Genomic DNA, 18,456 nt, shown 5'->3' with positions numbered 1-18,456 from the left:
CCACTTCTCTTTTTTGAGTGGTTAATTGGAGAGAAGAGTCTCACAGGGACTTTTCTATCTGGGCTGGCTTTGAACTGTGATCCTCAAATCTTAGCCTCCTGAGAAGATAGGATTACAGGCATGAGCCACTTATGCTTGGCATGAGTTTTTTTCTTTAGAAACATATGACATGAAGATAAGGAAGTCTGATTCTATTTTGGGGGATTGATTTTCTATCTTGGTTTGACACAAGATTAATATTTCAAGGAAACCAGAAGTATGATTTAAAAATTCAAATGGTCAACCATAGTATCCATACTTGTCAAGAAAAAAAAAGTTGGAAGGTAAATAGTATTCTGGTGGGGAGGGAGGAATGAAGGAATGAGTTATCTTCAGGTTTTAGTACTCCTTTCATGAACTGTAAACACTGGACCAGGAGGACAGGAACTTGTAGTCAGAAAATGAACTATTGGGGGTTTGACTGTGCAGCCAGAGTCCCAATTGGATAAGTATGTGATACGTACTTTACTAAGCTTAAAAAAAGGTTTTGCTATGCAATAATCCTGAAGTTTCACTAGACATAAATTATATTAAAAAACACATTAAGCGGGATTTTTTAAAGAGTCAGTGATAAGAATGTTGTTATGTTGAAATGCCTTTTAGGGTTTGGTTGGTTGCCTCTGAGAGACTATGGTTAGAATCAGGTCCCACTGTTGAGCAAGGATTTTTCCCATCCCTTCTGTTGCCAAAGGTCAAGGCTTGTTGTACTACAGTTGTTTCCTATCTAACATTCTCTCCAAGTTACACCAAAGTTGTTTTCAACTCATTCACTGTTGTAACCTCTTTCATTCCTTAAAAGTCCGAGGGCAAGCTATGAACTTGCAAAGTGTTGAAGAGTAATTCTAGGAGCTACTAGTGGTAAATAGGCGTAGAACCACCTGCTTGGCTTTAGATGAGTAGTGAATTGGTGTCAATTATAAAATCTTGGTGAATTTTTTATAGGACAGTTGTTTAACATAGCTATTATTAAAAATCAGAGTGTGTAAGTTTACCATTAACAGTGGTAAAATAGTAGTATTTTAGAGTTATCTGCTTTTTCTGTTCATCTTATGGATTTGTATGATAAAGGTACTACACAAACAAGTACTACTGTGCATCTCTTTTCTATTCTCTGCTCAGTTGTGTCCTGATGATAGTTGGAAACCAGCTGTGGCATGGGTGTTTTTAATGGCAAATACTGTAAATCAAGGCCATTTACCCTATGGGGAGCCAGTCATTACACATTTAACACCACAGCACAGGAAATAATAGCCTCTCTAGCTTCTCACTGTAGTTGAAACAGCTGAGGAGAAACTACCAAAATGATCTTTGCACCATACTGGAAGCCCCTCCCTAACCTATCTATACCAGCCTTATGCTAAATTGTTCCCTTCCTTCTCTTACCATGTCTTTATTACCCACTTCTTTGTCATCATGTGCCCAAAGGGTGGTTTTTCTTTCCCTTGCATATTCTTCCTAGAGAGGAGTCTCATTTTTTGACTCCTGACCTAATTTCCTTCTCCCTTTACAGCACTGCTGCAGAAAGAATAACCTGAAAAACAAGACAACACATTTAGTACATCATACTGCCAGAACTCCAGTCACTTTTACCATTTGACAGTTTGGATTTATCAGAATTGCTTACAGTGGTGAAATACTATGTTATGTATTTGTCAGAAAAGTATAAATGTTTAGGAGTTGCATGCTCAGGATGTGTTCTTATGTGTAGTATATTTTAACAGAGTGTGACTTTATGTTATGATGAAAAATTTGTATAGGAAAATAGAACTGTTATCCTTGAACAGAGTTATGAAACTGACTACTTTAAATAAAAGACTGCTTCACTGTTGGAAAGGCCTTTGGCTTCAAGAAATAGAAAGGTAAAAAGAAAATATAGATGCTTGCTGCAGGTGAGCCAGCAGCTCCACAGTGGTAGGCAAAAGGCTCTCAAACTGTCTTGGATTTTTATTGTGGCCAAGTGATGGCTACTCCAGATCCAGCTGTGATGCCTCCATTCACAGCAAAGAGAGAAACTACAGTAGCCCAGTGGTGTTCATGTGTGTCTTAGCTTCATCTGAATGCTGTGTCTGGAAAGCTAGATGGATAACATGTAGTAATGTTACAGTGCAAAAAGGAAGGATGTTGAGAGAAGGGATTGGAATTAAGCATTAGATGTGCCCCTGTATAATGTAAGTAACACTTGCCCATATACCTGAGCCCATTGCATTAAGACAGAAGCATGAAACATGTAACTAATACATATTATACAGCTCCCTGAAGCAGTTCAGTAAGCTTCATTTATTCCTTTAAAAAAACAAAACAAAACAAAACAAAAACAAAAACAAAACAGGCACCAGTGGCTCACGCCTGTAATCCTAGCTATTCAGAAGGCTGAGATCTTAGGATCATGGTTCAAAGCCAGCCTGGGCAGGAAAGTCCGTGAGACTCTTATCTTCAATAAACCACTAGAAAACCAGAAGTGGTGCTGTGGCTCAAGTGGTAGAGCAGTCGCCTTGAGCTGAAGAGCTGAGGGACAGTGCCCAAGCCCAGAGTGCAAGCCCACAACCGACAAAAAAAAAAAACACAAAAAACCAGCAATAGAAAACTGGGTGTTTTTTTTGTTTGTTTGGGATTTTTCTTCTTTTGTTTTCTTTAAGCCCTGTGCACTGTCTCTGAGCTTCTTTTGTTCAAGGACAGCACTAGACCACTTGAGCTCCACTCCAGTTTTTCTGATAGTTGAAGATGGGAGTTTCATGACTTTGCTGCTTCAGTTGGCTTCAAATTGCAATCCTCAGATCTCAGCCTCCTGAGTAGCAAGGATTACAGGTGTGAGCCATGGGTGCTCAATAGAAAACTGGCTTTTATTTGATGAAACATAGCTGAGCTAAAGAACTAGGATAAGTAGATGCTTTCACCTATACTGTTATAATAACGTACATAATGTACAATATTTATTCATGCATATAGTATTCCTAATGTTACAAATTAGGAAACTGATTTACTTCAGATCATGGAGCCTAGGAAATGAGTGAGCTAATAACTTTTGAATCTTTTCTCTATGGCAAACTTCAGATGTTTATAAATTGAAATGAATCAGGATTTTCTAATAGGTATGTTTGAGAATAAGGAGGCTTAAACACACACATACAAAATACAGTAGGATGCATCCTATCCATTTAATGGAGGAACCCTAGGTCTTCAGTACCCAATATAGTAGGATAATAACAAGTAATATTTGACAAATGCATCCTACCTTCCTGTAATATGTTAAATGTTTACATATTTTTACATATTATTATCCTGTTTAGATAGAGAAACTGAATTATAGAGAAGCTGAGTTGCAAACCCAGTTTAGTAACTGGTGGATTTAAGAACAACTTATGCCTCTTATTCCATGAGAGAGGACATAGAACACATAAAAAAAAAATACAAGGGTTTTTCAAGGTTATTTTTACCTAGTTTTAACCAATCTTTTCAAGGTTATTTTTACCTAGTTTTAACCAATCTTTGAAATAGAAACTTGAGTAGAATACATTATACAATTTCACTAACAAAGCAGTTATACAAAGCATCACTTTGGAGAGCATTGTTTAAAAAGGCCAAATCCAGATCTTTTAAACAAAACTGGTAATCTGGTAATAACTCACTTTCTGCTCATGATAACGGGTTACATCTTCATAATTTTATTAAGTACCACAAAGTATTGGTCCAGAAATTGATATAAGAATGCAGCAAATAGATATCTGAAAATAATTCCACACAGATGGAAATTATGTAGCTCAGAAGTGCATGATGAGTCACACTCTTGGAAGTGTGTTCCATCCTTCCCCAGAGTCTGTCAACAGAGGAGATTCAGTGTGATGTAGTTTTCATGTTTTAGCTTTAACATCTGCTGCATGGCAGCCCATTTATATCCCCATCTATGAAAACATCTATAAATATTGTTAAAGGTTTCCTTTCTACTCTTTTCCTAGGATGTTTATCTCTGCATTTATCCTATTAGCCACACAGTATCTCTGGATGATCTTGACCTTAGTGTTTTTCTATACGGCCTGTTTGGATTCTAGCTATAGCTGTCTATGCAGTTCTGCTGTAAGATGAATGTGTTGTTGTGTTCTCCAAAGCTAGCCCTGCCTATGTCCAGCCTGGGGAAAGTGACTTATTTCTTCTCTGTTACTTTCCCTCTTACCATGCGCTGCTGGCTCTTTAGCAGCAGTGAATACCAGGATTTTAGATGAATTATTGTTTTAGAAATTTACTTTAATTATATCATTTTATTTCATGAAGCCTGCAGGATAGTGAAGAGAAAATTCATACAATAATTTAAGTTTCGATTTAGGATTAAAAAATCTTTAAGGAAGACAGTAATTATATTAGCAACAAGTATCAATACAACTAGATTAAAATTTGGGGCAGAGGGAATTATTAAAGAGGAAAAAATTTTTACCTGCTGCATGCCTAGCCTGTGATGTCTAAATATCTTAGTTGATTTAAAAGAAGTTTGTGAAGTGAAAAACAAAAACTGAAAAAAGCAGACATAGATATTTGGACAGAGAACCCCACATAGCTCTATATACTCATAGCAACAGATTGTTTTATTATTTGTTTGTGTAATTGGCGTCTGCTCTTCAGAGTCTTGGAATAACAGAATCATTTGGGAGGGCCTGGGGAGTACATTACTGGAACTGACTTGGCAGTGTTCATCCTCTAGTCCGTTTGCTGTTCTGGAATCCTTTCTATGTTGCTTTTCTTTAGGTGGGACTCTTCCCTGGTCATTGTGTGGAGTTAATTAACCAGAAAGTTCCCCAGTCAGTGACCAACTCAGTGCCAAAACCAGGTGAGTGAATTTTTCCCTTGGAGCAATTGCTCACAAACACAGATGTCTTCTAGTCAAGTATGTGGCTTGTTCTGACGGTCTTTGCACTTGCTGCATTCTTCATTTTCAGTGGTTTGATTTCTTTCTTGAGAAATGCATTCAAACTTTTAGACAGTTTTAAAGAATTATATGCTACATTAAGCTCTGTTATTATTTGCTTTTACAGTTACACAATTAGACTACAAAACTTACTAGTAAATAAAGTGACTAAAAATGGGCTTGTAGAACTAACCTGGGTATTATATGATTAATTAGAATGTAGCAGCTGAAAGGATGTATATTTTATCAGTGACTACAAATGTTAAAAATAAAATTGAGTTTAAAAACTAAAAAGCATTTGTCACTTATATACTTTTATGGTGCTACATTAGTATGTAGCATAGTTTACAAATAAAGCCACAGACAAAAAATTAAGACAATTAGATTTTTTTGTGTTTGAGTGGTTTAATCTGGGCAAGACTACAAAATACCTAGTATGGAAATATGTGACCTGATGTACCTTTTTTTTTTTGCCAGTCCTGGGGCTTGAACTCAGGGCCTGGGCACTGTCCCTGAGCTTCTTTTGCTCAAGGCTAGTACTTGGGCCACAGTGCCACTTCCAGCTTTTTTTGTATATATGGTACTGAGGAATCAAACCAAGGAATCGAGGCATGCACTCTATAACTAAGCCACATTCCCAGCCCCTGATGTACATTTTTTAAAAGAAAATAATATGTAAAAATTTTAGAGGGAAGAAGTAACCAAGTTTATTTTGTTAGTTATAGTACATTCCTTCTGCCCCTTTCTTATACTGCAATTAAAGGAGAAGGAAACGTTTTTGGGCCTCAGAGTTTAATTGAACAGCTTTCCCTAAAGCCATCTTCAAAACGTGTATATAAGAACTAGGGAAAAAAGATTTTTTTTCTTTCCTTATTTGGTATTTTCTCACTTTTGCATCCAAAACTTATATCAGTCTGTGTAATAGCTCCATTCAAAGCTTAGATCTTTACAGAAGAACTAAAGAATTCATTTACATTGGGAAAACTTTCTTGCTTAGTAAAGAAAGTCCTTCAAAACATCATTATCTGTATCTTGAGCCAGGGATTTAGTATTTCAAGGCAATTTTATCCTGCTTTGGGTGAACTTAATCATAAGTCTGTCTATATATGTACTTACTTGGTAAATGTTAGTAGTAATGATATCCTAGATTTCTTTATTTTACATAATAGGTCTATAGTTATTAAACCAAAACAGGTTGGTTGAACTATAATACAAGCTATTAAAGTGTATAATTCAGTATTTTTAGTCTATTCTGTTGCACAACTATACTATCACAATTTCAGAAAATTTTTATTACTTCAAAAAGCAATCTTGTATCCTTTAGAAAATACTTGATACTTTCCCCCTACCACTTCCTGACCCTAAATAACCACTAAGTTACTATCTGTCCTTATTGTTTCCTGTTCTGGACATTTCATATGAGGGGAAACAAGCATTATTGTTAACCTTATTAACTTTAAGTATTGACTTTTGTAACTTTTTTCTTTTTGTTTTTTTTTTTAACTTTAACATGTTTTTGAGGTTCATCCCCGTTGCAATGTGTATCGGTACTTCATTCCTTTCTTAATGCTGAATAATATGCTATTTTGTTTGCATAACATATTTTATTCATTTTATTTATTCATGTGCTGCAAACACTTATGTACAAGTTTTTGTGTGTTCATATCTCTTGAGTGCATGTCCAAGTAGAATTACTGAGTCACAGCTTTACTAGCAGTAGATGAAAAATCTAGTTGCTCCATATTATCAACACTTACTTGTTTTCTTTGGATGAATTATTGCCGACTTTAAAGGTATGGATAGTACCTCATCAGGATTCTTCTGATTTGCATTTGCTTGTAATTAGTAATGTCTATGAAACATCTTTATTTGTGCTCATTGGCCTTTTATACGTTTTGGGGGATATGTCCATTCAGATTCCTTGCGTATTGTTTAATTAGGTTATTGGTCTTTTATTACTGAATGATAAATATTTCTTATGTATTCTAGATTCAGTTCATTTATTCAATAATAGTGATTTACAGGTATTTAATCTCATTCTTTTTTGAGGGGAATGTTATTCACTTTCTTGGTGGTATCCACTGAAACCTAAAAATGTTCATGTTAATTAAGTTTTTCTTTTATCACTTACATTTTTGGTGCCTTTCTTAAGACTAACTAAGCCAAGGTTGTGAAGATTTATTTCTGTTTTCTTCTGAGTCATTTATAGTTTTAGATTTTTATTTGTTAGCCTGTGACCCATTTTTAGTTACTTTTTAGTTAATTTTTAATCTGTGTTGTGCAGGAATTGAAGTTCATTTGGATAGCTGATTGTCCCAGCTCTACTTGTTAAAAAGTTATTTCTTCCCTACTAATTGTCTTGATACCCTTGTAGCAAATCAAAATAATTCATGTGGAGCTGTGAGTGATTAGGCCCATCTTTAGTCATAGGGACTTGGGAGGCACAGATCTGGATAGTTGTGGCTCAAGGCTAGCCAGGGTAAAACAAAAACAAAAACTAGTGAAACCCTCTTTTCAACAATTAAGTTAGATGTGATGGTTCATGCCTGTCATTCAAACTACTCTGTAGGCATAAGTAGGAAGATCACTACCCAGGGTTTGCCCTAGGCAAATAACTTGAAATCTTATAAAAAGTAATAAACAAGTAAAAGCAAAAAGAGAGCTGAAGATATGTCATAAGTGGTAGAGTGCCTGCCTAGCTGTCATGAGGATGAGTTCAGACCTCAGTTTGGAAGGGAGGGAGAAAGAGAATATAGGAAGGAGAGTGGGAAGGAAGGAAAGAAGGAAGGAAGGAAGGAAGGAAGGAAGGAAGGAAGGAAGGAAGGAAGGAAGGAAGGAAGGAAGGAGAAGGAATCTTGTTATTTATGTGTTTGAATGGCATGGTTGTCATGGGGAAGTATATATTCTTAATACATTTTGAAAAGCATGATGTAAATTCAATCAGCCTTGGGCTTGTTTCACACTTTAAAACTGTCTTTGCCTACAGTATAAACAATTTGAATGTTCTATTTATTTTTAACATTACCATCTGTCACTGTTAGATGCCAAATCAGAAAAATGCAGCTATAGTTTGAGAGTGAAAACTTAAAGCTTCCTATACTGTTATACAACAAGGGCAATAGGAATTTTTTTCCTTTTAAAGCTGTTCTTTATGTTCTCAATATGTTCATTTATTTGTGTATACAAACATAAAATGGATTTACCATGTCCTGACCAAATAGCAAGCATCCATAGTTATCCATGATTTCTTCAGGAGTAAAAAAAGACAAAACTTCAGGGAGAGAAAAAAAGAAGTTTAGTTCAGCCATTTTATGACAAAACTGGATGGAACCACTTGAAAGAAAAGTGAAAGGGAGGGGGAGGACAAACCTTTTTGTATTTATATATTGCTTGGAGTTTACTGAGAGTCTGTTTAATATATCTTGTCACATTTTGGATGTCTGAAGCTCTTATCACTAAATATTCGTGGTTTTTTTTTAATTTTTACTGCGTATATAAAAATACTTATTTTGGAACAGATTAATCATGTTCAGTATGCTCTATCTTTTTATTCTGATTTACTTCAATTCTTATTTTTAATTGGTAACCTTTTTATTATCTTCAGGTAGTTGTACAAAGGAGCTTCCATGTAACAAAGCAGTTTATGAATACAATATGTCTTGATCAGTGTCACCCCTTTCAACATTCTGACCCATCCCTCTCCTATGCACCCCTTCCCTCACTCTTCTTAGTTTTGTTGGATATACATTGGATTTCTTGTCTGTATTTTTCCCCTCTTATCCTCTTTATTCATCTACTCCATTCCCACTTCCTGGTGTTTTATTTTTCAATGGATCACCAAGGTGTGTGTTCTCTGTAAGTGGTACATTCTTCAATTTTCTTCTGTAGTAAATGAAGGAAAATTCTGTCAAATTTAAGTATCTTAAGATATGTTAAGCAAGTCAGGCCCTGAGAGAAAAAAGATCTATGTTTTCCCTTACATACAGAAGCTAGATTTATCTAACAAACTCCTCTAAGTAAATACATTGGGTGATATGCAAGTATATACAAATGTATTAACTGAAACAGGATAGATTCAAGGGAAATTTCAAATAGTGTAATTCCTTAGAAAGGCAAAGTCAAAGTTCAGCTAAATGTTTGTTTCCATCGGGTTGTTGCTTTCTTCTCATCTTCACATCAGTTACATTCTTGGATTCTGTTCTCTTTCTTCCTCTCCCCCCACCTCTCTGTTCCCTTACTCCTTTCTCCTTCTTCTAGAGATTCTTTTTCATCTTCTTCAGTGATTGTTTTTTCTCTGCTATGAATAATCTTCTTTTAAGCTGATATACTAGTTCAGTTTTCATACTTAAGATTTTTTTCCCTAGAAACATTTGGTCTTTTTAATTTTTATACTGGAATCCTACATTTTCCCACATTACCTTATTGAGAAAGAACAAAAAAAGAGAAAGGATTGGAGGAACGGAGCAGACAGAGGAGTGAGAAGAAAAGCAAAATGTACTTTTACAGTATGAATATCTGAAAATAATAGACTAGGGATTTAGATAAAGCTCTCTGGCAACAGAAAAGTTGGACAGAAGTATAAAAGATACCTCTTTGAAACATTAGAGTTAATACAGCAGTAAGCCATTACTGAACTATAGTGTAACAGAAAAGAGAAATATGAGGGGTGGCCCTAGCATTAAGTGACTTACTCTCTTAGAATATGTGCACATGCTGATAGAGTAGAGGAAGGGACAATGCCCAGGAACAGAAATGGAGAATTGAGATGTGCTTCAAGCTTTTAACTGGGACTTCTTTGGAAACTGACATCGATTCTAAAATTTATACGGAAGTGCAAAACCAAGAATACTCAGAATAATTAAAAAAAAAAAAAAACTAGTGAGAAAACTTACCGTTGTAGATACCAAAATTTAGTGTAAAACTTCACTAATTAGAATCCTGGTATAGATCCAAGTATAGACAAATAGATTAATGGAACCACATAGAGACTAGAAACAAGCCTGTAAATATATAGATATTGCAAGGGCATTTCAGGACTTAGCCTACCATCCAGTTCTTCCTTGAGAGCTTCCCTGACCCAACTCTTGCTAACCCTAGTCAAATGTAAATGAACTTATCCTATTTGTTCACTAAATTGTACTCTCCTTACAAGCAGCAAAAATGTCCTGTTTATCTTTCTTTCCCAACTGTACAGTGAATGTACAGTTAATGCCTGCTGAATCAATCCATCCTAATATTTGATTGTTAAATTTTAGAATTAAGCTTTTATAATTTATATTCAGAGAACGTTGTCGCTTTATGTAAGAATTGTATACAAAATCTTTAGTCTGGAGTGTAAAGTACTCTGAAAATATTGGAATTAACTCATCTTTGGGCCTGTTTTGTCCCTGTACTTTGTGAGACGGATTATTTTGGTTGCTGAGTTAGGAATAGGTAAGGACAGATGAAGCCTGGTGATTCACACCAGTAATCCTTATGGTTCAAGGCTAACCCAGGCAGAAAAGTTCACACAAAATTGTAGCTCAAAAATAACCATTAAAAATAGGGCTGGAAGTGCGTCTCAAGTGGAAGAGCACCAGCCTCATAAGTTTAAGGACCTCAATTGAAACCCTAGTTACACACACACACACACACACACACCAATTAATAAACAAAAGAATAAATAAATAAAAACGTAACTAAAAGCAAAGGATAGGTGAAGACAAGTGTAGAGGAAAGGAGGCTGCTTTGATGAGACAGGTGGCTTAGACCAGTGAAGCAGCCAGTGAGTGAGGAGTGATGTGATTGCCGATATTTATAGCCATAGAGCATAGTATAAAAATTTTGAATCATTCTGATAAATTTTATAACAGAAGGATTGGAATGTAGTCATTGTCTTTCCAGTGAATTCTCTTGTTGCCTCTCCTGTCCATACGAAGGTACATCTTACTCCATCAGAGGTAGATAGCTAGTTGTAAACATTTTGTTAAATATGAGAGAAAAGTGACCAATGACTGATTCCCCCTTTGCCATAAACAGCTACTTACTAGTTGACAGAGCACAATATTGGTTTCTGCTACACTTTTTAAAATTATGTTAAAATTCTGTTTAATGTTTTAAAGTTAATTGTTTTCCTTTTTGTGCCTACCATTTATTAACAAGTTATATTCACAGCTATGTTCAGAAAGGAAAAAATGTAGTCAACAACATAAGATTTTGGTGTAGAGCATAATTATGTCTGTGGTATGTAACATTATAGTAGTAATGTTAGAACATTGTTTTATTGAGTACAGACATAAATAGCATCTGAAAGTAGAGTTTACATTGGAATTAGTAAAGAGTCTTTTGGAACAGGAAATATATTGATCTTTCCCAGTTCACTTCTATAAATTTAATGGAGTTAGCACAGTTCAACAGTGTATGAGTAATGTATAAGTAATGAATTTAGTATAAGTAATGAATCTTTTTTTTTTTTTTTCTGGTTGGAAGACTGTTGAGCTAAGGACTTAGGTGTTATTTCTGAGCTTCTTTTCCTCTAGGCTAGCACTCTACCACTTGGGCCACAGTGTCACCTCTGGCTTTTTCTGAGTAGTTTATTGGAGATAAGAGTCTCCTAGACTTTCTTGTACCAGCTTCAATCTGCAATCCTCAGATTTTAGCCTCTTGAGTAGCTAGGATTACAGGTGTGAGCTAAGAGCACCCAGCGGTGAATCTCTTTAATATATTGCAGTTAAGCAGGTTAACTAGTAAGAATGTTCTCTGAAGCCACAAGTTAAGACTGGCTGAATACTAATTTCGTGGTAGTTGCTAGGGACACTGTTTTGTTTTTAGATAAATGTTTTTGTTAAGAGATGGAGAAGTAGTGGGAGAGCTCATGGTGCATACTTACCTAGTACTTGAGCAGTGGAAGGAAGGAAGAATTCACTCAGGAAACTGTATTTAATACTGGAGTTTGAGTTTGGGAGAAATCTTTGATTTTTTTTCCCCTAACAGATGTATGAGATTTTCTTAGAATTTTTTACACAAGGTGTGTAAATAAATAACCTTAAAAAATGTGTTAGTGGAATTGCCATCACAGCTCAATATAGACAAAGATACTGAGGATCTGTTCCTTCAACCCTTATCTATGAGGTTGAATATTGTGTATGTGCTCATTTAACTTTTTTATTGGAGCCTGAAGTTACAGTCATTTTTTGTCGGATTATACTGCCTTCCACTTTCTTAGCAAAAAAAAGCAACTGGAGAATAAGTAACTACCCAAAAGACAAAGGACACAGCTTCACCCGGCTGCTTTCTGAGCAGGAAGCACTCACCTATGGTGAGGCGGATGGGTGGAGCCATGCTGGTGAAGCCTGTTCTGCAAGTGTGTACGTTTAGGCAGGGGCGTTCCTGGGCTGTGGTAAAGCTGTCCTGCTGAGAGAGCAGGATTAAGCTCCTGAAGTCTCAAAGGAGGCTGGCTCCCACACAGGCCTAAACTAGGCCCCGGAAAAGCACCCTGGAGAGGGGCAGAAAATAGAGCTGGCACCACGAGTGCTGTGGAGAGCTGACTGGGAGCTGTCAGTGCTGGACCTGGTCAGAACCTGTGCGACTAAGATTCCTCCGAGCTTCTGCACAGAAGAGGAATCACCTTTTCCTGTTACAACTACTGCTAAATACAGTTACTTGGAATAATTTCAAATATCGATCCTAAAACTTGTACCACAGCACCAGGTAAGGAGATTTCAATCGGATTTCAAATATTGGATTCAAACATTTGGAATACTTCAGTTAAACTAATTTTAGATTATATTTGGGTGCATGTTACCTAGGTTACTCATCTGAATGGTTCTTTAATTATCTGGAAAATGAATAATGGAGCATGAATATTTGTCTTATTTGTAGAGATCATCACTTCTTGAGGACTTTGTTAATTGTGCCACACAGGTATTATTTTCCTGGACAGATTTAAGAAATGCCTGTTTCCTTGTTTGGGGTTTGTTTTTCCTGTTTATAATCATCTTATTTCTTAACATTTTCTTAACCTGAGGTTAATATGATGAAAGTTTTCATGCTCAAAAGAACATGCCTTTATTTTTTTAAGCAATGTGTGTATGTGTGCGTGTGCGTGTGCGTGTGCGTGTGTGTGTGTGTGTGTGTGTGTGTGTGTGTGTATGATTTTGCAGTACTTTCCTGGTGGATTAATACCATACCAGTAATTGATTAGTGGAAAATAGGCACAAGCATGAATTTAGTTACAAAGCTTAGCAGTCTCTGTGAGAGGCTACTCAATTAGCATAAACCCTTCTCAGCTCTTTGTAACACTGCTCCCCCAGCTCACCTCCCCCCTGGTATTAACAAAGATAGCTTTCCCCACCCAAATAATATTTCTTGAAGATATTATTAAGATTTTATTATTAAGAGAGTATCTGGACTTGTGTGGTATTTCTTTAGACTTCCTTGATAAACATTCTTGATGGTTATTTCATTAATTACTATTTCTTGAATTACAACCAAGTCCTGTGAAGTTTATTTTTGAAGATCAATAATGATCTTGTTTAAATGATCATCAGTGTTTTAATTTTCAAAACCATAAGTGGGGCAATTTCACAATGTATACTTCTTTTCCATAACCAATATTTTTAAAGCACTTGTCACTTATATAATGATCCAAAAAGCATAACTTAAAAAATGTTAAATAATACTGCATAGTATTTAGTAGAAGGGAATAGAAGATTACTTAGATTACTTACATTTAAGAAAATTTTAAGGCAAAATCTAAAAATGGACATAGTTTCTCCCTTACTTTGTGAGCCCAGTTTTCAGTTTGGGTATACAAAAGCCAGCTGGATTGTATTTGGTCTTAAAGCTGAGTCATGTTTCTAGTTAGCTCTGTATCTTAACCCTATATCTAGGAAAAGTCTAGGCAAAGGCTCAGGCTTTCCAGATCAAAAGTAAAATGAGAAGTAAAATTAGCTTCTCTTTCCTGACCTGGAGCTAAGTGCTTGGCATATATCATTTCCTGTAAAACATCATAGGAACCTTTATTGATGGCTGTTAGTATTGTAATTCCACTGTATAGTGAAGGAACTGAGATTTCAATAGGTAATTTGCTCAACTGAGAAGTAATTAGGGACTAGCTTGTAACCATCAGGTCTTCCAAAGCCTGTGCCCACATTCCTGGGTTAAAGGTTATTTCATGTCTTCAGTAGGGTGAATTGCAAGACTTTTGCCTTTAAAGAGGTGTTATCGTTAGTTACATACTCACTTTCTTAAAAAATCAGAATTGAAAACCACCTCCCAACACCTTAATGCCTTACATAATGCTTCATAGTCTATAGGAAGAGTACAAGGGATTATGAGGTGTTCACTTGCATCTGACTGCATTTTAATGTCATGAAAAAAGAAAAAGTAATCTCTAGAAAAGAAAGTTTTCACATCATTGAAGCCCTAAAGTCTCAGATTTGTAGAACTTTTAATTATTTTGTTAGTCCTGTTACCTTTGATGCACTTGAATTTCTCAGGTATATGGTTGATATACTTTAATTTTTATAAGAGAATATGCAAACAAATGTCTCCGAAAATAGTACTACTTTTTAAGTAAGGTTATTGTCAAATAGTAAGAGTTCATCCTGAAAAATGTAAGAACCCAGACAATTTTAAAAACTCTTAGCAGGTTAAAGAAATCTATAAACTGTGTATTACATCCCATTCTGGTGTTAAACCACTTTTAGCTTCTGGAATTTATATCCACCTCATGTTTCCTCCTACTTGCTTCTGGTAAAATGCAAATTTTCCTTTTGTTCTGTTTTTAGAAATGAAATTAGTCATAGTCATTTATATAAGAACTGAGTTGGTAAAGTCACCACGTTATAAAACACAGACCTTACTTTGTTTTTGTACAGAGTTTGGGAATAAAACCATTCACATGTATTTCTATTTGTAGCTGAACAACTTAAATAAAAATTAATGAATATAATGTTGAGCAAGGGTGAAAAGTATAACTTACTCATATAAACCTAAAATTGCATAATCTAAATTTGAGCCTTCTTGGATAGCTGTAACAGGAATCTAAGTTTCTGGAAAACTAAATGTATAGTATAAATAATGTCTTATCTTAAACTTACAGCCATTTTCCCCAAGAAATGTGGTTTTGCATGCTGTGGCTTAGCCAGCTCTGCACTATTACTGGCCCTGGGCTCCTCTTGAGGGGCAGTATCAGGATGCTACTTTCACTTCATTCTTAACTCTGAAGAAGATGTGGCTGCACCCAAATGCTCAAATATTTTAGGCATGTCATTCACATGAGTGGTGCGAGATATTCTGAAATTGGTTGTTTGTTTTCTGCTTGTCTTTTTCCAAGTGAATTGTTGTTATTTCTCTGTGCCTCAAAAACATTTTTTAAATGTACTGCAGATCTTATTTTCTGAGCTCTTACTGTCCTTGACTTTCATTCTGCCTTTTGAAATGGCTCCTCTTGTTCCTCATCAGTAAAATGGAAGCCTGTTTGACTTATGTAACAGCCAGTAGATTGACTATATTTTAAGTCAAGAGCCATTACTGTCAATGCCATTTTAAATTTAACATGAAATGAACATGGCATTTCTTGGATACCTGGTGTCCTTCCTTTGAGATTGGAATGTTCAGATATCAAACTGTCATAGCTGTTTGCATTCCAGAACTTCATTCTCAAGCTGGCCACAGATATCTTGTCTGTGGCAGCCTCTTGCAGCTGTTGCCTGTATCAGTGAGAGCTGGTTTTCTTACTTTCCAAAATTGTTTATGCTATACTGACCACAAATAATCTTGTTCCACAATAACCTCAATAGCATATTAAAATTTGAAAGGTATGATAGGTTGCTGATATCTTACATTGTAGCACAGAAAAATACCATTTGAAAATGATATTGTACTATATTAAGCCATATACATAACAGACATTAATCTTTATGTAGATTTTAGGAAGTCGTTGTAGTAAAGGAAAATAAGGTAGATTTTTAAAATTTTGAGCTTCTAACAACCTATGTTAACTAGGTTGATGCTCAGAAATCAAAATTCTTACTGTCTTCTTTAGGACCCACTAGAGTTAGGTTCTAATTTTGGAATCAGAAGTCCAAAATCAAATGTTGCAGCTTCGGATAATGTTTATTCCAATCTCCCAAATATATATCCAAAGATAGCTTTCTTTTTTAGGATCCTTTATCTGCACTTGCACCCCATAGAGAACTCTTCTGTGTATCTTCTTTTACTAAAAATGTTATTCTAATGTTTACAGTTCACATATGTTTATTACAGTTTCTCAGAAGGAATTTTGCCATGACATAATAGCTTTATGCTTTTTTTGCTTGTTTGGTTTGGCTGTATTTTTTTTATTTTTTAGTAGTTTAAATCCCTATTTAAACTCAGGACCTTGTACTTGCTGGGAAGACGCTCTATTTGAGTCTTATTTTTGCTCACTTCGCCAGCTTTTTTGCTTTAGTTATTTTTCAGGTAAGGGCTTAAGGTTTGTCAGAGGCTGGTCTCAGACTAAGGATCTTGCTGCCTATTGGCTCTTGTGGCTGGCATCATAAGTACCCCACCATGCCCAACTTAGTGATATAGGTTATGACTAACTTTTGCCTGGGCTGGCATGAAATTGTAATCCTCCAAATTGGCACTCTGTTGAGAAGCTGGGATTACAAATTTGAGCCACCAAGCATACTATAACTTTTGTTTTTTAAAAAAAAAATTGCTGTTTGCCTTCTCAAAGCTTTTACATTGATTCATTTATATCACTGAAAAGGATATAGGGGAAATAGGGATAAAGGATATTTTTTAAATGAGTATGAAAGCAGTTCACCCCTGTAATCCTAGCTACTAAGGAGGCTGAGATCTGAGGATCACGGTTCAAAGCCAGCTTGGGCAGGAAAGTCTGTGAGATTCTTATCTCCAGTAAATCACCAGAAAATTGGAAGTGGCACTGTGGCGCAAGTGGTAGAGCGCTAGCCTTGAACTGAAGAGCTGAGGGACAGCATCCAGGCCCAGAGTTCAAGCCCTACGACTGATTAAAAAAAAGAAATTCAGAAAAAAGCAGGTATGTATAAACTACATATGAAGTAGGTATAAATGTAACTTACTACAGTCAAAACTTGAAAAAAAATTAAGACAAACTAAAAGTTCATCATAATGGAGAAACGACTTGATAATTGTCATGATTATGTGTCTTTGCAATTAGGAATAGGGAATTTATTTGTATTCATGGATTCTGCCCGAAACCTACATTTTATTCTTTTATTCTTTTTCTTTTGGTAGTCCTGGGGTTTAAACCCAGGGCCTCAAACTTGCTAAGTAGGCATTCTATTGTTGACCCATACTTGCAGCTCTTTTATACACTCATTATTTTGACATAGGATCTAGCTTTTTGCCTGATTTAGACTACAGCTTCCTATGTTATGCTTTCCACCATAGCTGAAACAAGAGCTGCAAACACCACCAACTTTTTCCACTACGATGGAGTCTCATGAAATGTTTTGGTCAAGCTAGCTAATAGCCATGACCTTCATGATCTGAGTTAGGATCTCATGTAGCAAACAAGAAAAAAAACATATCACCATGCCTACCATGGGTTGAAAGGGATATTGAACACTTTTTGCCTGGATGGCCTCAAACTTAAATCTTCCCAATTTCAACCTCCTAAATAGCAACGGTTTCAGGTATGAGCCACCACTCTGGCTCCAAATTTCATTGGTAAAATATAAGTATAGTGGTTCAAGACCAGTCCAGGCAAAAAGTTTGAGACACTGTTTCAACCAGTAGCTGAGCATGATTTTGTAAGTCAGTTTTCTCAGTTATAGTAGGAAACATAAAGGAGAAGATCAAGGTCAAGGCCAGCTCAGGTAAAAAGCTTGATATTAACTCAAAATTACCAGAGGAAAAAGTGATGGGTACATACATGGTTCAAGCAGTGGAGTACCTGCCTAGCAAACCTGAATTCTTGAGTTCAAATGGCAGTACTGGGGAAAAAATTAGAAAAAGAATAAACTTAAAGCCAGAAGGATATAGTTGTTTTAATGGTTTTTTTTTTCCATGAGTTTTTTTTTTGTTTTGTTTTGTTTTGGGGTTTTTTGAGACTCTATGAAATCAGACCAAAAAAAGATTTGTAAAAAAGGAATCAAATTTATATTCTTTGCAAATCTATTAATCCAGGAGAATCCACAGGTAAGTTATTTAAAAAAAAAAAATAGAAGGCCAGCAAGGTTGCTGAATAAAAGAGAAACCATTTATTAAGTTCTTCTGCAAAGCAATGAGTGTTTTATAATTTTAGCCCATTTAATCATGACAACAAAAAGAAAAGAAATCATGACAACAGTCTTGTGAAATAGTGGCTATTATTAACTTTTTCCGTAGATGAGAAAAATAAGATAATGAGTACTTTATTCACATTTAAATAGGTAGCTGTTGCAGAGGCAAGATTAGAATCCTAGAGGTATAACTCTGAGGAATTACCATTGTAAATTGTAAACCCCATATATAAATTCTACTTCTATATATTAGCAGTAAATCAAGAATAAAATGTAGAAAATAGAAAC

General features: G+C 35.5%; 1 protein-coding gene across 5 annotated transcripts in view; it reads left to right on the top strand.

Moving 5' to 3' along the window:
• Arhgap32 (Rho GTPase activating protein 32) overlaps positions 1-18,456 on the top strand; it is a 252,760-nt gene that overhangs the window by 194,626 nt on the left and 39,678 nt on the right. For 4 of the 5 annotated variants that reach the window (XM_070038327.1, XM_070038325.1, XM_070038324.1 and 1 more), the window contains one exon: positions 4,774-4,855. In XM_070038327.1, coding sequence (XP_069894428.1) covers positions 4,774-4,855 — 82 coding nt within the window. Of the gene's footprint in view, positions 1-4,773; positions 4,856-12,307; positions 12,623-18,456 lie in introns of those variants that run through there. The other variant, XM_070038328.1, reaches the window with a different exon arrangement.

The sequence above is a fragment of the Dipodomys merriami genome, unplaced genomic scaffold, assembly GCF_024711535.1.
Source record: "Dipodomys merriami isolate MVZ:Mamm:240054 unplaced genomic scaffold, mDipMer1.0.p SCAF_29, whole genome shotgun sequence".
Classification (NCBI taxonomy): Eukaryota; Metazoa; Chordata; class Mammalia; order Rodentia; family Heteromyidae; genus Dipodomys; species Dipodomys merriami.
This window is presented reverse-complemented; position numbering and strand designations above follow the sequence as displayed.